At 44.1% G+C, this 22,264-nt stretch overlaps 1 protein-coding gene across 1 annotated transcript in view; it reads left to right on the forward strand.

Annotated features, from left to right (window-relative positions):
* The first annotated feature begins 2,244 nt into the window (after nucleotides 1-2,244).
* Nucleotides 2,245-22,264, forward strand: part of LOC109886096 (reticulon-4 receptor-like 1) — a 642,701-nt gene continuing 622,681 nt past the window's right edge. The window contains exon 1 of the mRNA XM_031808600.1: nucleotides 2,245-2,553. Within this exon, the coding sequence (XP_031664460.1) occupies nucleotides 2,544-2,553 (10 nt within the window). The 5' untranslated portion in view covers nucleotides 2,245-2,543. The remainder of the gene's footprint in view (nucleotides 2,554-22,264) is intronic.

Here is a 22,264-nt window from a genome sequence, read left to right on the forward strand (position 1 = left end):
TCACGAGGAAGCTTCTTACTGTAACCAGTGTCTGTAGTCTGGTGCCTGTAATCTGGTTATTGATCAACCTACCAGGGTGTTTTTACAAACACTACAGGAACAAGATCATCCACATGTATCGATCACATTTCTACTAATACTGTAGAACTTTGTTCTAAAGCTGTATCCGTACCCATTGGATGCAGTGATCACAATATAGTGGCTATATGCAGGAAAGACAAAGTTCCAACAGCTGGGCCTAAAATAGTGTATAAGAGATCATACAAAAGATTTGGCTGTGACTCTTCTGTGGATGATGTTAAATATATGTGTTGTTCTGATGTAATTAATGAGGAGCATTCAGACGCTGCAATTGTCACGCCCTGACCTGAGATATCTCGGTTTTCTTTATATTTTGGTTAGGTCGGGGTATGACTAGGGTGGGTATGCTAGTTTTTGTATTGTCTCGTTTTTTTTGTATGTCTATGTTTTTGTATGTCTAGGGTTTGGTAGGTCTAGGTGATTTGTATGTCTATGGTGGCCTGATATGTTTCCCAATCAGAGGCAGCTGTTTATCATTGTCTCTGATTGGGGATCATATTTAGGTAGCCATTTCTTTTTGGTGTTTGTGGGATCTTGTCTATGTGTAGTTGCCTGTCAGCACTCGTTTGTATAGCGTTAATTTAGTTAGTTATTTAGTTAGTTTGTTCAGTGTTCATTCTTTAAATAAAGAAGAATGTACCCATACCATGCTGCGCCTTGGTCCGATCCTTATAACGAATGTGACAGCACTTGATGAATTTTTATGAAATTATGAAATTGCTTCTTCCAATTATTGATAAACCTGCACCTGTTAAGAGTCTGTTGGAACATTTCATCCATTTTAGAATTGTAACGTAACAAAATGTGGAAAAGGGGGAGGGGTCGGAATACTTTAATATAGCTTGCTCTCCTTAGCTCTCTTGCTTAGAATTTAATTTGTTAATAACTGTTCAACTATTGTCTTTCTCTCTCTTTGAGTCAACTACTCACCACATTTTATGCACTGCAGTGCTAGTTAGCTGTTGCTTATGCTTTCAGTACTAGATTCATTCTCTGATACTTTGATTGGGTGGACAACATGTCCGTTAATGCTGCAAGAGCTCTGATAGGTTGGAGAACTTCCTCTGGAAGTTGTCAAAATTACTGTGTAAATCTATGGAAGGGGGTGAGAACCATGAGCCTCCTTGGTTTTATATTGAAGCCAATGTACCCAGAGGAGGACAGAATCTAGCTGTCCTCCAGCTACAACATGGTGTTGCCCTACAGCTGCTGAGGCTACTTGTTTAACTAGGCAAGTCAGTTAACAACAATGACAATGACGGCCTACCAGGGAACAGTGGGTTAACTGCCTTGTTCAGGGGCAGAACAACAGATTTCTACCTTGTCAGCTCATGGATTCAATCTATCAACCTTTCAGTTACTGGACAAACGCTCTAACCACTAGGCTACCTGCCTCCCCTACACTCTAACCACTAGACTATCTGCCGCCCCTACACTCTAACCACTAGGCTACCTGCCGCCCCTACACTCTAACCACTAGGCTACCTGCCGCCCCTACACTCTAACCACTAGGCTACCTGCTGCCCCTACACTCTAACCACTAGACTACCTGCCACCCCTACACTCTAACTACTAGGCTACCTGCCACCCCTACACTCTAACCACTAGGCTACCTGCTGCCCCAGGCAGTAGACATTAGTTGAAAAACAGTTTGTCTTAATAAATTATTTGGTGACGTGTGATTATATTTAGTATAGTTTTTATCTAAAAATTATAACTTTTGAAATGTTTCACTATTTGTATGAAATTCACAGAGGAGGATGGTCCTCCCCTTCCTCATCCGAGTGGCCCCCACAGGTCAAATATCACTTTCATTTGTAGCTGTAGCTATAGATTTGCAGCAAAGTTGGTTCCTGTTTCAGTCATCTATTTGACCACGTTTTGCGTGGGTCAAACAAAAACACCCTTTTGATAGGTTGACAAATAGTGTCTCTCACAATGCAGGTGTTTGCTGCACGCTGCAGTTGGTGAGAAGTAACTACAGTGACTTTAAAGGGGATTTTTATCGAAAACTGCTTGACCTTTGATCACATGATTTTTGTTAAGCTCATGCAGTGGAAATGTAGTCGCAAAGTCGGACAATTTTTATAACCATAATGCAACACACTTTGAAAAGCGCTGACCAATGATGGTCAACGACTTCACTAAAGTGATCTGCTCGAACGCGCCCAGTGTATGGTAGTCTGCCGTCAAAAAACACACGCTGCGCCTGCCTTCCGTGCGTTTGGAATAGATAGTGCATCTTGTATTGTTTTGATAGATTCGTCCAGACGCTTTAACTTCTTCTCCGTCGGAATATCTGCGGGTATGTTTTCAACTCTGCCCGTCAACACTGTTAATATCAGACCGGAGAAAACACCTGACAAGTAGGCTACGTTCGGCCGAAAGAGACATCCAAGGAGGATGGGACCCAAACTAGGATAGCCTACATAGACTAGACGGATAGAACAACCGCCTTCAACATGTTTAGAGGTACGATTACGACTTTTTTTTCCCCCTATCGCTGTAATGGTGTTACATCGGCTATTTGTTTTTGTTTGTTTGTGTGGATATATATGACAAAGTGGGCTGGAAATATATGACATTGTGTTCCTGCGCTGAGCGCTTTGTGTTTATGATGACCTACCTACAGTAGACTAGCGTTCTATCACGACTTGGAATGCATTTGGAATGGTGTGTGTGTGTGTGTGTGTGTGTGTGTGTGTGTGTGTGTGTGGTCGCTCGGTCTATGTATAGGCTGTCGACTACAGAGGTTACCAAATATGAACTATCCAGGTGTGTGTGTGTGCGCGCTTGTGTAGTCTACGAAGAAGTCTGTGTCGGCAGAAGTGTGCGATGTGGCTTCCCAATACGTTGTCAAATCCTGGAGTGTGTTGCTCTTTATGAGCGTCCTTAGATGAAATGCTTCTATCCCCCACACCGCTCTTCTCGCTCAGCTCGGCTTCGTTCTGCGGGAATCAAATATTTATCAATATCACGTTATATTATTCTTTAAAAATAGAATACCGGTGCCGCACTGCAGTTTACGGTTATTGTGTGTCTGTGTGTGTGCGTGCATTCGCGCGCCTAGACGGAGACTTTCTGACCTTCTGGAGCGGCTGGGTGACGAGACAGCGGCTCGAGGAACAAGCGCCAAGAGAGTCAGTGGGCCCCGGGGACCGGGAGCGTTAACCGAGAGAGACACAGAGAGAGGTTTCTGTAAAGCTCCAATGTTGCTGTAAAAATATATACATTTTTAATGCTAGCCAAGATCTGGTTCTAAACCAACATCAGCACTTTGCTATTAAAGGCCCAGTGCAGTCAAAAAACGTGATATCCTGTGTTTTTATATGTATGTATACATATACAGTATAATGCTATTTTACTGTAAGGCTGTTTGAAAAGAGATTAAAACGGTTGCATTGGCCCTTTATTTAAAGGGTGCCTGTCTGTGTAGACAGCAGGGTTGCAATTGTGGAACCATGATCTGTCTGTCTGTCTGTCTCTGTCTCTGTCTCTGTCTCTGTCTCTCTGTCTGTCTCTCAATTCAATTCAAGGGGCTTTATTGGCATGGGAAACATGTGTTAACATTGCCAAAGCAAGTGAGGTAGATATTATACAAAAGTGAAATAAACAATACAAATTAACAGTAAACATTACACATACAGAAGTTTCAAAACAATAAAGACATTACAAATGTTATATTATATATTTATATATATATACAGTGTTGTAACAATGTACAAATGGTTAAAGAACACAAGGGAAAAGAAATAAGCATAAATATGGGTTGTATTTACAATTGTGTTTGTTCTTCACTGGTTGCCCTTTTCTTGTGGCAACAGGTCACAAATCTTGCTGCTGTGATGGCACACTGTGGAATTTCACCCAGTAGATATGGGAGTTTATCAAAATTGGATTTGTTTTCGAATTCTTTGTGGATCTGTGTAATCTGACGGAAATATGTATCTCTAATATGGTCATACGTTGGACAGGAGGTTAGGAAGTGCAGCTCAGTTTCCACCTCATTTTGTGGGCAGTGAGCACATAGGCTGTCTTCTCTGGAGAGCCAGGTCTGTCTACGGTGGCCTTTCTCAATAGCAAGGCTATGCTCACTAACTCTGTACATAGTCAAAGCTTTCCTTAATTTTGGGTCAGTCACAGTGGTCAGGTATTCTGCCGCTGTGTACTCTCTGTTTAGGGCCAAATAGCATTCTAGTTTGCTCTGTTTTTTGTTAATTCTTTCCAATGTGTCAAGTAATTATCTTTTTGTTTTCTCATGATTTGGTTGGGTCTAATTGTGCTGCTGTCCTGGGGCTCTGTGGGGTGTGTTTGTGTTTGTGAACAGAGCCCCAGGACCTGCTTGCTTAGGGGACTCTTCTCCAGGTTAATCTCAATGTAGGTGATGGCTTTGTTATGGAAGGTTTGGGAATCGCTTCCTTTTAGGTGGTTGTAGAATTTAACAGCTCTTTTCTGGATTTTGATCATTGGTGGGTATCGGCCTAATTCTGCTCTGCATGCATTATTTGGTGTTTTACGTTGTACATGGAGGATATTTTTGTAGAATTCTGTATGCAGATTCTCAATTTGGTGTTTGTCCCATTTTGTGAAGTCTTGGTTGGTGAGCGGACCCCAGACCTCACAACCGTAAAGGGCAATGGGCTCTATGACTGATTCAAGTATTTTTAGCCAGATCCTAATTGGTATGTTGAAATGTATGTTCCTTTTGATGGCATAGAATGCCCTTCTTGCCTTGTCTCTCAGATTGTTCGCAGCTTTGTGGAAGTTACCTGTGGCGCTGATGTTTAGGCCAAGGTATGTATAGTTTTTTGTGTGCTCTAGGGCAACCGTGTCTAGATGGAATTTGTATTTGTGGTCCTGGTGACTGGACCTTTTTTGGAACACCATTATTTTGGTCTTACTGAGATTTACTGTCAGGGCCCAGGTCTGACAGAATCTGTGCAGAAGATCTAGGTGCTGCTGTGGCCCTCCTTGGTTGGTGACAGAAGCACCAGATCATCAGCAAACAGTAGACTTCAGATTCTAGCAGGGTGAGGCCGGGTGCTGCAAACTTTTCTAGTGCCCGCGCCAATTCGTTGATATATATCTTGAAGAGGGTGGGGCTTAAGCTGCATCCCTGTCTCACCCCACGACCCTGTGTGAAGAAATGTGTGTGTTTTTTGCCAATTTTAACCACGCACTTGTTGTTTGTGTGCATGGATTTTATAATGTCATACGTTCTACCCCCAACACCACTTTCCATCAATTTGTATAGCAGACCCTCATGCCAAATTTAGTCGAAGGCTTTTTTGAAATCAACAAAGCATGAGAAGACTTTGCCTTTGTTTTGGTTTGTTTGTTTGTCAATTAGGGTGTGCAGGGTGAATACATGGTCTGTTGTCCGGTAATTTGGTAAAAAGCCAATTTGACATTTGCTCAGTACATTGTTTTCGTTGAGGAAATGTACGAGTCTGCTGTTAATGATAATGCAGAGGATTTTCCCAAGGTTACTGTTGACGCATATTCCACGGTAGTTATTGGGGTCAAATTTGTCTCCACTTTTGTGGATTGGGGTGATCAGTCCTTGGTTCCAAATATTGGGGAAGATGCCAGAGCTAAGGATGATGTTAAAGACTTTTAGTATAGCCAATTGGAATTTGTTGTCTGTATATTTGAAGTTGGCCTTTTTGGGTTGGAGGGTTTATATTTTGTCCTGTAACTCGTTCAATGTAATTGGAGAATCCAGTGGGTTCTGGTCGTCTTTAATAGTTGATTCTAAGATTTGTATTTGGTCATGTATATGTTTGTGCTCTTTATTCTTTGTTATATAGCCAAAAAGATTAGAGAAGTGGTTTACCCATACATCTGTCTCTCTCTCCACCCTAGTCATGGACTGAGCTCTCTGCTACCGCACAGCAAGTCTAGGTCTTAACAGCTTCTACCCCCAAGTCATAATAGAGAGAGAGAGAGAGAGAGAGAGAGAGAGAGAGAGAGAGAGAGAGAGAGAGACACTAACTACACTCTGTTTATATTATAATCTATGCATAGTCACTTTACCTCTACCTACATGGTACCCCTGCACGTTGACTCTGTACCGTAACACCCTGTGTATAGCCTCCACATTGACTCTGTACCGTAATACCCTGTATATAGCCTCCACATTGACTCTGTACCATAACACCCTGTGTATAGCCTCCACGTTGACTCTGTACCGTAACACCCTGTGTATATGCTCCACATTGACTCTGTACCGTAATACCCTGTATATAGCCTCCACATTGACTCTGTACCGTAATACCCTGTGTATAGGCTCCACATTGACTCTGTACCGTAATACCCTGCGTATAGCCTCCACATTGACTCTGTACCGTAATAGCCTGTGTATAGCCTCCACATTGACTCTGTACCTTAATTCTTAGAGATAGGGGGCAGCATTTCCACTTTTGGATAAATAGCGTGCACAATTTCAACTTCCTGTATGGAAAACACTCCGAAGTTTCTAAAACTGGTTCAATCATGTCTGTGACTATAACAGAACTTATGTAGCAGGCAAAACCCCAAGGAAAAACTGTTCAGAATAAACATTTTTTTCCCCTCTGACAGTTCCCTCAGTGTCTTTGTCAAGGGAAATTAGATAGCGCCCATTTTACAGTTCCTACGACTTCCACAGGATGTCACCAGTCTTTGGAATTAGGTTGAAGTTAATCATTGGTGAAACGAAGAAGAGGCACATCCTGGAACAACGTTACACTGTTGATAGTTACGCAAGAGGGAAAATGGTGCATGTTTTGTTTACATATTGGGGTGAAGAAGCAAAGAAGCTCGTCAAAGGCATGTTTTATATTTTATTTCAGCGTTTTGTGTAGCGCCGGCTACGCTAATTATTTTGTTTACAACTCATTCAGGTGGTTCAGGGGGGTTGCATGCTATCAGATAATTGCTTCTCATGCTTTCGCCGAAAAGCATTTTTAAAATCTGACATGTTGGCTGGATTCACAACGAGTGTAGCTTTAATTGAGTATCTTACATGTGTCATTTAATGACAGTTTGAGTTTTATCGCGTTTTATTTTAATTTGGCGCTCTGCATTTCCTGAGGCTATTGGCCACTTGAGACGCTAGCGTCTCACTATCCCTAAGAGGTTTTAACACCCTGTTTATAGTCTCCACATTGACGCTGTACCGTAATACCCTGTATATAGTCTCCACATTGACGCTGTACCGTAATACCCTGTATATAGCCTCCACATTGACTCTGTACTGGTACCCCCTGTATATAGCCTCCACATTGACTCTGTACCGTAATACCCTGTATATAGCCTCGCTATTGTTACTTTACTGCTGCTGAGTCATGTACAAGCTGAAATACAGTCGGGGCTGTCGGGGTGTGATCAGTGGCAGCCAGGTAGGAGCTGTCGGGGTGTGATCAGTGGCAGCCAGGTAGGAGCTGTCGGGGTGTGATCAGTGGCAGCCAGGTAGGAGCTGTCGGGGGTGTGATCAGTGGCAGCTAGGTAGGAGCTGTCGGGGTGTGATCAGTGGCAACTAGGTAGGAGCTGCATTTTTGCCATGGGGTGTAGAAAAAATCTTGCCGTTTTAAAGCAAGTTTGCTGCAATTCTACACATTTCGCCATGGGGTGGAGAGAAGATTTTGCAATTACAGATTGCTGCATAAATTGGTCATCAAATTTGATCTGATCTTCATCTAAATCACAATAACTGACAAACTCAGTCTGCTTAAACTAAACAGAAATTATTATATTCTTCTTGTCTATATTGAATACATAATTTAAACACAGTGTAGGTTGGAAAAAGTATGTGAACCCCCCCCTAGGCTAATGACTTCCCCAAAAAGCTAATTGGAGTCAGGAGTCAGCTAACCTGGAGTCCAATCAATGAGACGAGATTGAAGATGTTGGTGCCTCGAAAAAAAATAGATCTCAGAAGACATTTTAAGAGATTAAAATGAAGAAGTGGTGACTTGCATAACGCTGGAAAGGGTTCCAAAAGTATCTCTAAAAGACTTGATGTTCATCAGTCCATGGTAATAATAATAATAGTCTATAAATGGAGAAAGTTCAGCACTGTTGCTACTCTCTCTAGGAGTGGCAAAGTCCTGCAAAGATGACTGCAAGAGCATAGTGCAGAATGCTCAATGAGGTTAAGAAGAATCCTAGAGTGTCAGCTAAAGACTTACAGAAATCTCTGGAACATGCTAACATCTTGTTACTGTAATTTAATTATACCAATGTGTTTTCATTAATTGAATTCCCTTAATCTATTTTATGAGAATTTGTAAGATTCTTGTTTGCATAAAAAAGACGGAGACCAGTCTTATCAATAATAGGTAACATAATTTATTCTCGGAGCGCGCTGCCACGTTATCACGAGCAACAGTTTATATACAATAACATGACGTCATTTCATTGTTTCCAAAATGATTGTCTCCTCCTCTAGACTGGGACAAAGGGAACTTTAAAGGTTCATTCTGAGTTCATTCTGACCCACTAGCACATACACAGAACACACAACACAACTGAATTAACTTTTGACTCCTCACTATTATCGATCACCACTTAGCTGACAGTTCTAATTAACAGAAAAGACGATGAGTGCATTCATAGGTTATCTAAAACACCCCAGAGCTCAGTTTCGTCGGTTCAACCATAGGTTAACTACCTTATCTGTTTACTTAATCCACAACCCATTTCTTTCTTCCTAGTTGGAATGGTGTTCATTAACGTTAATTACTCCTTGTCCGTGTCACACAATCCCATCTTATGAACGCATATTGTTAATCAGATATAATAAAACAGAGTATAAGTTTACTTAAGTTACAGTTTCATTTAAAATAAGACTATTGTTCAGTCATTTAATCATAATTTTCCTAACACATCTCTGTTGGCGAGTCTATGATAACTAAAACACTAATCAAGAATGGTGTTCATGGGAGGACACCACGGAAGACACCACAGAAGAAGCCACTGCTGTCCAAAAAAACATTGTTGCATGTCTGAAGTTTGCAAAAGTGCACCTAAATGCTCTGCAGTGCTGCTGGCAAAATATTCTGTAGACAGATTTAACTAAAGTTGAGTTGTTTGGAAGGAACACACAACACTATGTGTGGAGAAAAAAAGGCACAGCACACCAACATCAACACCTCATCCCAAAGTATGGTGGAGGGAGTATCATGGTTTGGGGCTGCTTTGCTGCCTCAGGGCCTGGACCGCTTGCTATCATTGACAAAAAAATGAATTCCCAAGTTTATCAAGACGTTTTGCAGGAGAATGTAAGGCTATCTGCTCGCCAATTGAAGCTCAAAAGACGTTGGGTGATGCAACAGAACACAGAAGTAAATCAACAACAGAATGAACAGAAGAAAAATCCCTTCTGGAGTGGCCCAGTCAGAGCCCTGACCTCAACCTGATTGAGATGCTGTAGCATGACATCAAGAGATCAGTTCATGCCAGAAATCCTTGAATATTGTTGATCTGGAACAGTTTTGTAAAGAGGAATGGTCCAAAATTCCTCCTGACCGTTGTGCCGGTCTGATCCGCAACTACAGAAAACGTTTGGTTGAGGTTATTGCTGCCAAAGGAGGGTCAACCAGTTATTAAATCACATATTTTTTCCACCCTGCACTGTGAATGTTTCCACTTCAATACAGACATGAAAACGTATAATTGTTTGTGTGTTATTAGTGTAAGCAAACTGTGTTTGTCTGTTGTGACCTAGATGAAGATCAGATCAAATTTTATGACCAATTTATGTAGAAATCCAGGTATTTCCTAAAGTTTCACATACTTTTTCTTGCCACTCTATATAACTCCTGCAATTCTACTTATTTTGCCGAGCAGAAAAAAGTGTAGTTTTTTTATATAACAACTGATGATCCATTTTTTTATTTTACTAGGCAAGTCAGTTAAGAACAAATTCTTATTTTCAATGACGGTGGGTTAACTGCCTGTTCAGGGGCAGAACGACAGATTTGTACCTTAACTGGTCTAGGAACAGTGTGTTAACTGGTCTAGGAACAGTGTGTTAACTGGTCTAGGAACAGTGGGGCAACTGGTCTAGGAACAGTGGGTTAACTGCCTGTTCAGGGGCAGAACGACAGATTTGTAGCTTGTCTGCTCGGGGGTTTGAACTTGCAACCTTCCGGTTACTAGTCCAACGCTCTAACCACTAGGCTACCTACCGTCCCTACACTCTAACCACTAGGCTACCTACCGTCCCTACACTCTAACCACTAGGCTACCTACCGCCCCTGCACTCTAACCACTAGGCTACCTACCGCCCCTACACTCTAACCACTAGGCTACCCTGCCGTCCCTACACTCTAACCAATCTAAGAATGTTATGCTGACATGGGCCAATTGAGTGATTGCTGATGCACAACCACATTTTCCAATTGCACCTTGGGTATTCTGTTCTTTTATCTTTCAACAGTAAGTTGAAGCCCTGACTGAGTTCCTAGAAAAATAAAAATGGTCCGTAGGACTACAATAGGGGAGCATCGGTCTGTCTAACACACACACACACCCACACACACACACACACACATACACACACACACACACACCACACACACACACACTATAAGCATACGGAGAATACCATCGGTCTGTCTAACACACACATATACACACACATATACACACACACACACACACACAGATCATTATGGGTTAGGCCAGTTGGTTTGTCCCACCTGGGCTCTGTCCTCATTACTGATGAAATCATACAGGGCTAGACTGGGGGCCGGTGGTTGTGTGTGTGTGTGTGTGTGTGGACTGGAATAAATAGGCCAGAGATGTGTGTGTGCTTGTTTGTTTACGAGACTGGCTGAGTTCCCATCCGCCACCACACACACACGATAAAGGGCCATGTGTCTGTGTGTTGAATATACAGCTGTCTGTAAGTGGAAGTGCTGAAATGTGGTGTAATGTGGAGGTGCTTTGTCCCTGATACAGTCTGTCCATCACCTTTACTTCACCACTACCAAACAGAGTGATGGAGAAAACTAATGAGAGTAAGGGGGAATGAGAGAGAGAGAGAGAGAGAGAGAGAGAGGGGGTTGTGTTATTGTGTGTGTTTTTTCACATTATTTGTAACTTATCTTGTACATAATGTTTCTGCCACTGTCTCTTATGACCGAAAAATAGCTTCTAGATATCAGGACAGCGATTATTCACCTTGTACTGGACAAAGTTTTTTTTCTTTAACGAACCCAAAGGATTTACTTCAGACACCCGACAAGGCCCAAATCCCCATCATTCACATGAAGGAGAGATGGAAATATCGGGGACGTAGGTTGGGGTGCATTGTAAGGATCCGACGGCGAGTGAGCAATCCCCCTCTACCATCAGTCCTATTAGTGTAACTCTGTGTTGTATGCTCACACTGCTATGCTTTATCTTGGCCAGGTCGCAGTTGCAAATGAGAACTTGTTCTCAACTAGCCTACCTGGTTAAATAAAGGTGTTCTCAACTAGCCTACCTGGTTAAATAAAGGTGAAATAAATAAAAAATAAATAAAAAAGCCAACGTCATTGGGATAACAAAATGGTTGAGCTCCGATCACAACTATCCTACCAATGGGACGTTAAAAACTGTAATGTCTTATGTTTCACCTAGTCTTGGCTGAACGACAACATGGATAACATACAGCTGGCTGGGTTTTCAGTCGTTAACTGTAATGTCTTATGTTTCACCTAGTCTTGGCTGAACGACAACATGGACAGCTCTGCACCAGCAAGATAGAACAGCTGCCTCTGGTAAGACAAGGGGTGGTGGTCTGTGTCTATTTGTCAACAACAGCTGGTGCATGAAATCTAATATGAAAAAAAGTCTTGAGGTTTTTGCTCGCCTGAGGTAGAGTATCTCATCATGATAAGCTGTAGACCACACTATTTACCAAGAGAGTTTTCATCTATATTTTTTCGTAACTGTCTATTTACCAACACAAACCGATGCTGGCACTAAGACCGCACACAACGAGCTGTATAAGACCATAAGCAAACAGGAAAACGTTCATCCAGAGGCGGCGCTCCTAGTGGACGTTAACGCAGGGAAAGTTACATCTGTTTTACCTCATTTCTACCAGCATGTCACATGTGCAACCACCTTTACTCCACACTCAGAGATGCAAAGCTCTCCTTCAGCCTCCATTTTGGCAAATCTGACCATAACTCTATCCTCCTGATTCCTAATTACCGTAATATCTGGACTATTAAGCGCACCTGAATATAATCCGCACCCACTGAATTATTAAAAAATATGTATTTTGTACATAAATAAGCTGCACATTTCTATAAGCCGCAGGTGCCTACCGGTACATTGAAACATGTCTATAAGCCGCAGGTGCATACCGGTACATTGAAACAAATGAACTTTACACAGCCTTTAAACGAAACACGGCTTGTAACAAAAATGAAACAGTAGCCTACCAAGAAAGTCATTGGTCACTATCTTCCTCCTCCTGTGCACTGAAACCACTGAAGTCATCTCCTTCGGTGTCGCAGTTGAATAGCCTCAGAATTGCTTCATCCGATGTTGGATCGTTTTCATTGTCGCTCTCGTCACTTTCATCCGGAGGCAAATTCCCTGCTGAACTGCCCTCAACAACACGCAGCAGTCCAGCCTTTCGAAACCCATTGATGATAGTGGATTTTTTGACAATGCTCCACGCTGTCAGGACCCACTGGCAGACTTGACCATAAGTGGCTATTCGCATGCGGCCCGTTTTAGTGAAGGATTTCTCCCCACTTGTCATCCAAGCCCTCCACTGAACACGGAGCTCCACCTTAAATGCACGATTTACACTGATGTCGATTGGCTGCAAATACTTTGTTGTGCCCCCAGGAATCACAGCTGGAATTGAGTTTGTCCTCTTGATGTCTTCTTTCAGAGAATGTGTTATGTGGGCCCTCATGCTGTCCAACACGACCAATGCCTTGTTCTTGTGAAAGAATCCTGCCGGTCGCTTGCCGTAACACTCCGTATGCCATTCATGCATTAGGCCTTCCGTCATCCATCCTTTCTTGTTGACTTTCATAACAATTCCTCTCTGGAATTTTTCTTTTGGCATCGTCATGCGTTTAAAAATCAACATTGGTGGAATCTTTTCTCCCGATGCCATGCAGCTCAGAACACAGGTGAACTGCGTTTTTCTCCCGATGCGGTGCAGCTCAGAACACAGGTGAATTGCGTTTTTTCATGCCCAGTTGTTTTCAGCGTGACGGATGATTCGCCTTTCAGTCCGAGTGAGAGGCAGGTCAAACGTCAGAGGAACCTCATCCATATTTATGATGTCGTGCGATGGAATGCTCCTCTATCTTTGCATCAGTGAATTTGCGGAAGTTTGAAACCTTTTCCTCGTAGTCGGGAGGGAGCTGCTGACACAGACTCGTCCGTACCCTGATGGGCAGGCTTTTACGTCTCATAAATCTTAGACACCACGATGGTCCACCTCTAAAATCCTCAAACTTCATTGCGGTGGCGATTGTTTTGGCTTTCAGTCGGATCTGCACAGTTGAAACACCTCGGCCGTCTGCTCTCTGTGTGTTGACCCAGTCTTCAAGCTCATTTTCTAGTTCGGGCCATCTGCTTTTCTTCCCTCTGAAAGCTTTTGTTGTCTTTTTGTACTGAGTCAGTTCCTCACGCTGCTGTTTCCAACGTCTTATCATCGACTCATTAAGGCCAAGCTCCAGTGCAGCAGCACTATTTCCTTTTCCAACAGCCAGATCGATCACCTTCAACTTGACAGCTGCATCATATGCATTTCTCCGTGTCTTTGCCATGATGAGGGTGACAAAATGACTACCGTAATTAGAATGATGGGAAGTTTGAGCGCGCTCGATTTACGTCACATTATGTGACGGTGCTCAGTTTTTTGGCGGCATGAATCTTGTGAAAGTGGGAAAAATCCATAAATTAGCCGCGTCATTGCATAAACCGCGAGGTTCAAAGCTTGGGGAAAAATTTGCGGCTTATAGTCTGGAAATTACGGCAAAAACTAAAGCAGGAAGTACCAGTGACTCGCTCATTAAGGAAGTGATCAGATGACGCAGATGTTATTAAGCTGCAGGACTGTTTTGCTATTACAGACTGAAATATGTTTCGGTATTCTTCCAATGGCATTGAGGAATATACCACTTCAGTCACTGGCTTCATCAATAAGTGCATTGATGACGTCATCCCCACAGTGATCGTACCTACATACCCCAACCATAAGCCATGGATTACAGGCAACATCCGCACTGAGCTGAAGGGTCGAGCTGCCACTTTCAAGGAGCGGGATTCTAATCCAGACGCTTATAATAAATCCCGCTATGCCCTCCGACGAACCATCAAACAGGCACCGCGTCAATACAGGACTAAGATTGAATCGGACTACACTCTGACGCTCGTTGGTTGTGCCAGGGCTTGCAAACTATTACGGATTACAAGAGGAAGTCACGAGCCTACCAGACGAGTTAAATAACTGTTATGGTCGCTTCGAGGCAAGCAACACTGAAGCATACATGAGAGCATCAGCTGTTCCGGACGACTGTGTGATCACGCTCCCCATAGCCGATGTGAGTAAGACCTTTAAACAGGTCAACATTCACAAGGCTGTAGGGCCAGATGGATTCCAAGGACGTGTACTCCAAGCATGCGCTGACCAACTGGCAAATGTCTTCACTGACATTTTCGACTTGTCCCTGCCCGAGTCTGTAATACCAACATATTTCAAACAGACCACCATAGTGCTGATTGTCTCAAACACATTAAGAAGGAAAGAAATTCCACAAATGAACTTTTAACAAGGCACACCTGTTGATTGAAATGCATTCCAGGTGACTACCTCATGAAGCTGGTTGAGAGAATGCCAAGAGTGTTTAAAGCTGTCAGCAAGGCAAAGGGGTGGCTACCTTGAAGAATCTAAAATATATTTTGGATTTGTTTAACACGTTCTTTGGTTACTACATGATTCCATGTGTGTTATTACATCGTTTTGATGTCTTCACTATTATTCTACAATGTAGAAAATAGTAAAAAGAATGAAAAAAAAAGCTGAATGAGTAGATGTGTCCAAACTTTTGACTGGTACTGTATATAAAGTGTAATTTATTTTATTTTTTATTTCACCTTTATTTAACCAGGTAGGCTAGTTGAGAACAAGTTCTCATTTGCAACTGCGACCTGGCCAAGATAAAGCAAAGCAATTCGACACATACAACAACACAGAGTTACACATGGAATAAACAAAACATACAGTCAATAATACAGTAGAACAAAATAAAACAAAAAGTCTATATACAGTGAGTGCAAATGAGGTAAGTTAAGGAAATAAATAGGCCATGGTGGCGAAGTAATTACAATATAGCAATTAAACACTGGAATGGTAGATCGGCAGAATATGAATGTGCAAGTAGAGATACTGGGGTGTAAAGGAACAAAATAAATACCAGGGATGAGGTAGGTAGATAGATGGGATGCAAACTCAAAATTTCAACTCTATATCAGACATGGTCAAAAAAAAAATTTCAAACCCAACCATGTGTGAGGTGTATACTTTGGTTTCAAAAGTAGATTTGTTTAAGACTACCAATCAATACTCCGTGTTACCCTGATTTAGCCTACTGCAGTAAAAGGTTAAAGCTGCAGTTCGTGATTCGAACAACAACAAACTCGCACCCGCCACACCAGGCATGGACCAATGGGAGGGGGAGTAAACAACTGAGGGATGGGGCTAAGGAAATGTAACAAATTCATAGATGGAGCTGCTAAATAACACATCTGAAAGCGGATGTACTCTTGGGGAAGTGCCCTCCTACAGCGATTGGAGAGAGAGAGCGATTCATTCAAGCACCCTCTCGTCCATTCTTTAGATGCTTGGCCAAGACTCCTTCTGTCTGTTGGCACTATTTTACTGTGTGTTGGCTTCTGCCTTTGAGTTGGGCCACTCAACACGCACACAGTTTTAGTTTATATCTGGTTTGTTGTGGAAGAGGTGTAGGATAAACCTTCTATACCTCTGATTACACTGAACACAACACCAGGGAGGGAGGGAGCTTTTGTGTCGCTTGTGGCATTGATACACAGGGGCGAAGCTGTTGTCTTGGTGTGTGTGTGTGTGTGTGTGTGTGTGTGTGTGTGTGTGTGTGTGTGTGTGTGTGTGACTAAGCTGGAACATTGAGTTATACACCAGGCAGATGCTCTCAGCCTTGTAGGAGAGAGAGAGAGAGAGACAGACAGAGAGAGAACCACCACAGCTTTGCTCTGTTTCCATGGGGGTGGTAGGTGGCCCAGCAGCTGAGGAGTAGGATATGTGGCCTGACAGTTCGCATGTTATAATCCCGGGCCGATGCTGGGTTCCTGCCTGACGACTCAAACGGCATTCTTCCACTGCTCTATGTTCGCTACAGACTTCGGCCTGAGTCTGACGTCGTTTTGTGGGGACGTCAAAATGATTGATGATTGGTTGTTGAACACAAAGTCATCAGCGATTTGGATTGTCTCTAATCAATCAAAACCCAAAACGCCGCTTTACCCACATGTGTTCTTGTTCTGACCCAACCCATCGGTTTCTGGGACCAATCAGAACGGTTAGAATGTAAAACTGACCATCTAAAAAATGGTCAGTGAGATACTCAGAGCAAGGTAGCTGGGTTCACATCCTACCATTGGACTATTGAGCAAATTGCCCTTAACCCTACAACATCTCCATCCACTGCAGCTTGACCCTGTGTTCCTCTCAACCGTGTGGGGGATTCTGTCATTAGAAGGTCTGTCATAGAACCAGGAAGTGTTCTGGCCCAAATTATATAGGGGAAAGGGTGCCATTTTGGAAAATGTAGCCGGCTGAGCTAACATGGAGGAATAGCTAGCGGTCTTATCTCCTTTGTCTGATGGGTGAGGGGGTGAGAGAGTGTGAGGGGGAGAAAGAGAGAGAGAGAGAGGGATATCGTCCCTCAGGGCTGGGGGGGGGGGGCCCTCAGTGGCCAGTTTATTATGTACACCCTCCTAGTACACCCTCCTGGGTCAGACCCAGCCTTAATTCTTCGGAACATAGAAAAATTGCTCAATTGATATCAAGGGACCAGGAAAACATTCCCTACCACCAGTACACCAACCACCACCAACCTCTACCATTGACACCAGGCATGGACCAATGCTGCTTACGCCAAAGCCATCAGCATGACTCAACAGGAAGCGGGATTCGTTGGACCAGGTTGTTTCTCCCCTCCTCTGTCAAGTGTTGGTGACCACTTCCTTTTTGTTTTTAAGCTGGTCTGCTGCAATAGCAAATCCGTGACAAGGACCGGCGAGTTGTGCGTTCCGATTTGTCGCTCTGCACGCCACTGTTGTACTGCGCTGTTACTTGCCAACAAACTGTTTGTGCCGCTGACCAGATGTTTTTTGTTTGTCGCGACGTTCTCCGTAAAACCCCTAGACGTGTTAATGTCATTACGTTGAGGGCTGATTGGCTGAGGGTTTTCACTCCTCCCTCGTAAGGAACTCACCTCACGGGGCGTGGTTAGAGTGTAGAGGCGGCAGGTAGCCTAGTGGTTAGAGTGTAGGTAGCCTAGTGGTTAGAGTGTGGGGGCGGCAGGTAGCCTAGTGGTTAGAGTGTAGGGGGGGCAGGTAGTCTAGTGGTTAGAGTGTAGGGGCGGCAGGTAGCCTAGTGGTTAGAGTGTAGGTAGCCTAGTGGTTAGAGTGTAGGGACGGCAGGTAGCCTAGTGGTTAGAGTGTAGAGGCGGCAGGTAGCCTAGTGGTTAGAGTGTAAGGGCGGCAGGGTAGCCTAGTGGTTAGAGTGTAGAGGCGGCAGGTAGCCTAGTGGTTAGAGTGTAGAGGCGGCAGGTAGCCTAGTGGTTAGAGTGTAGAGGCGGCAGGTAGCCTAGTGGTTAGAGTGTAAGGGCGGCAGGGTAGCCTAGTGGTTAGAGTGTAGGGACGGTAGGTAGCCTAGTGGTTAGAGCGTTGGACTAGTAACCAGAAGGTTGCGAGTTCAAACCCCCGAGCTGACAAGGTACAAATCTGTCGTTCTGCCCCTGAACAGGCAGTTGACCCACTGTTCCTAGGCCGTCATTGAAAATAAGAATTTGTTCTTAACTGACTTGTTAAATAAAGGTTATATAAAAATAAAATAAACCTGGTTCTTAATTGAAAGGGGAAAAAAACCAAAAACCAGCAGCCCTCCATTGAATGAGTTTGACACCCCTAGTGTTGACACTGTTGTGTGTGTGTGAAAAGCCCAGGAGGGCCTTTTCTGACATACTGAAACCGCCCACGTCCGACACCACGCTCAAAGTTCGGTTAGGTTACTCGTTCTGCCCATCCTAACGTTCAATCAAACAGTAACTGAATGCCTCGATGCCTGTCTGCCTGCTTTATATAGCAAGCCATGGCCACTTGAATCACTGTAGTAGGAAGCTAACCATTTTTGATTTATAGTTTTCTCTCCCCCCTCTCGCTCACCTTCTCTCCTTCTCTCTCACACACATTGTACTTAGTTGGAATACAGTAGCCTTTTTGTTATCAGTCTGAGCCTATAAATAACAGCAACAAATATCAACATAAACAATGACAACAAAGATTCTCTTTCACACTCATTCTCATACTTTCTCCCTCCCCTTATATCTCTCTCTCTCTCTCTCTCTCTCCCTCTCTCTCTCTCTCTCTCTGTACCTCTCCTCTTTCTCTCTCTCGGTCCTTCTCCTCTCTCCTCTCTCTGTACCTCTCCTCTTTCTCTCTCTCGGTCCTTCTCCTCTCTCCTCTCTCTGTACCTCTCCTCTTTCTCTCTCTCGGTCATTCTCCTCTCCCTCTCTCTCTCTCTGTACCTCTCCTCTTTCTCTCTCTCGGTCCTCCTCTCTCCTCTCTCTCTCTCTCTGTACCTCTCCTCTTTCTCTCTCTCTCTCGGTCCTTCTCTCTCTCTCTCTTTCTCAATTCAAATGGCTTTATTGGCATGATGTAACGATGTGCATATCGCCAAAGTTTACTTTGGATATTTACAATATAAAAATAATGAGAATCCAAATTGTCAGTTTGACAACAACAATAACCAAGGGTCAAAACAACCATACATTGAACAATAAGCATCGAGGACATGTGCAGGTTGATTGGTCTGTCAGACACTGTCCCTCATCTTATGGCAGGCAGCAATGGTCTGTCAGACACTGTCCCTCATCTTATGGCAGGCAGCAATGGTCTGTCAGACACTGTCCCTCATCTTATGGCAGGCAGCAATGGTCTGTCAGACACTGTCCCTCATCTTATGGCAGGCAGCAATGGTCTGTCAGACACTGTCCCTCATCTTATGGCAGGCAGCAATGGTCTGTCAGACACTGTCCCTCATCTTATGGCAGGCAGCAATGGTCTGTCAGACACTGTCCCTCATCTTATGGCAGGCAGCAATGGTCTGTCAGACACTGTCCCTCATCTTATGGCAGGCAGCAATGGTCTGTCAGACACTGTCCCTCATCTTATGGCAGGCAGCAATGGTCTGTCAGACACTGTCCCTCATCTTATGGCAGGCAGCAATGGTCTGTCAGACACTGTCCCTCATCTTATGGCAGGCAGCAATGGTCTGTCAGACACTGTCCCTCATCTTATGGCAGGCAGCAATGGTCTGTCAGACACTGTCCCTCATCTTATGGCAGGCAGCAATGGTCTGTCAGACACTGTCCCTCATCTTATGGCAGGCAGCAATGGTCTGTCAGACACTGTCCCTCATCTTATGGCAGGCAGCAATGGTCTGTCAGACACTGTCCCTCATCTTATGGCAGGCAGCAATGGTCTGTCAGACACTGTCCCTCATCTTATGGCAGGCAGCATTTTGTCAGGAAATGCAGCTCCGTCTCAGGTTCTGCTGTGTTGCAGTGGTTTCACAGCCTTTCCTCTACAGGGAGCCAGGTTTTCCTGTGTCTACCCATCTCCATGGCAAGGCTGTGCTCACGGAGCCTGTGCTTTGTCAAGGTTTTTCTAAGGTTTTGATCAGTAACCATGGTCATATAGTTAGCCACGGTGTTCTGTCCATTTAGGGCCAGACAGCACTGCATTTTGCTCTGTGTTTCCCAATAAGAAATGTAGTGTTGTTTTGACTGTGTTGTAATTTGTTTTGATCTCATTGATTGGATGTTCTGGCCCTGAGGCTTCAGTGTGTTAGTAGAACAGGTTAGTGAACTCAGGACCAACTGGATGAGGGGACTGAGGCTTCAGTGTGTTAGTAGAACAGGTTAGTGAACTCAGCCCCAGGACCAGCTGGATGAGGGGACTGAGGCTTCAGTGTGTTAGTAGAACAGGTTAGTGAACTCAGCCCCAGGACCAGCTGGATGAGGGGACTGAGGCTTCAGTGTGTTAGTAGAACAGGTTAGTGAACTCAGCCTCAGGACCAGCTGGATGGGGGGACTGAGGCTTCAGTGTGTTAGTAGAACAGGTTAGTGAACTCAGCCTCAGGACCAGCTGGATGAGGGGACTGAGTCTTCAGTGTGTTAGTAGAACAGGTTAGTGAACTCAGGACCAGCTGGATGAGGGGACTGAGGCTTCAGTATGTTAGTAGAACAGGTTAGTGAACTCAGCCTCAGGATCAGCTGGATGAGGGGACTGAGGCTTCAGTGTGTTAGTAGAACAGGTTAGTGAACTCAGGACCAGCTGGATGAGGGGACTGAGGCTTCAGTATGTTAGTAGAACAGGTTAGTGAACTCAGCCCCAGGACCAGCTGGATGAGTTGCCTCTTTTCTTTGCTCGGCTCTTGGCATTCAGAGCTTGGTAGTGGTATGAGAGGGGTTCACTGTATATTGGATGTTTCTAAAACTTAATTGCTCTTTTTTTATAATTATTAGTGGATATTGGCCTAATTCTGCCCTGCATGCATTGTTTGTAGTTTTCCTCTGGACATGTAGGAGAATCTTACAGGACTCTGCATGCAGGGTTTCAGTGGGGTGTTTGTCCCATTTGGTGAAATCATGTTTTGTAAGTGGACCCCACACCTCGCTGCCATAAAGTGCAATTGGTTCAATGACATATTCAATTAGTTTTAGCCAAATTTTAATAGGTATTTCAATTTTAATTAGCTTTTTTTAATGACGTAGAATGCCCTGCGTGCTTTCTCTCTGTTCATTCACTGCATCATTAAGGTGTCCACTTGAGCTTATTTTTCAGCCTAAGTAATTGTAGTGTGTAGTACTAGTGTAGCAGTACTATATATATGTTGTACCAATTGAGTACTTTTGCTCTCTGTCGCTCTGTCTCTCGCTCGCTCTCTGTCTGTCTCTCGCTCTCTGTCTGTCTCTCGCTCGCTCTCTGTCTGTCTCTCGCTCGCTCTCTGTCTGTCTCTCGCTCGCTCGCTGTCTGTCTCTCGCTCGCTCTCTGTCTGTCTCTCGCTCGCTCTCTGTCTGTCGCTCGCTCGCTCTCTGTCTGTCTCTCGCTCGCTCTCTGTCTGTCTCTCGCTCGCTCGCTGTCTGTCTCTCGCTCGCTCTCTGTCTGTCTCTCGCTCGCTCTCTGTCTGTCTCTCGCTCGCTCTCTGTCTGTCGCTCGCTCGCTCTCTGTCTCTCTCGCTCGCTCTCTGTCTCGCTCAATGTCTCGCTCTCTCTCGCTCTCTGTCTCTCTCGCTCTCTGTCTCTCTCGCCCTCTGTCTCTCTCGCTCTCTGTCTCCATTGGTGTGGGCTTTGCCATTTCCACAAAAAAATAATTATATTCAGACAACATTAGACATTTTGGTGGTAAAAGAGGACATGAGTCGTGTCAATAACTAAAGGTCATGTATTTAACAGGATATTAGAGAAGGAGGTTATTCTGTATGTGTATGTAAGACATACTATAAACCAGGCTGTACATCTAGTTCTGTTCTGGAGGTGTTAACCAGGCTGTACATCTAGTTCTGTTCTAGTGGTGTTAACCAGGCTGTACATCTAGTTCTGTTCTGGAGGTGTTAACCAGGCTGTACATCTAGTTCTGTTCTGGTGGTGTTAACCAGGCTGTACATCTAGTTCTGTTCTGGAGGTGTTAACCAGGCTGTACATCTAGTTCTGTTCTAGTGGTGTTAACCAGGCTGTACATCTAGTTCTGTTCTAGTGGTGTTAACCAGGCTGTACATCTAGTTCTGTTCTAGTGGTGTTAACCAGGCTGTACATCTAGTTCGGTTCTGGTGGTGTTAACCAGGCTGTACATCTAGTTCTGTTCTGGTGGTGTTAACCAGGCTGTACATCTAGTTCGGTTCTGGTGGTGT

The sequence above is a fragment of the Oncorhynchus kisutch genome, linkage group LG28, assembly GCF_002021735.2.
Source record: "Oncorhynchus kisutch isolate 150728-3 linkage group LG28, Okis_V2, whole genome shotgun sequence".
Taxonomy (NCBI): domain Eukaryota; kingdom Metazoa; phylum Chordata; class Actinopteri; order Salmoniformes; family Salmonidae; genus Oncorhynchus; species Oncorhynchus kisutch.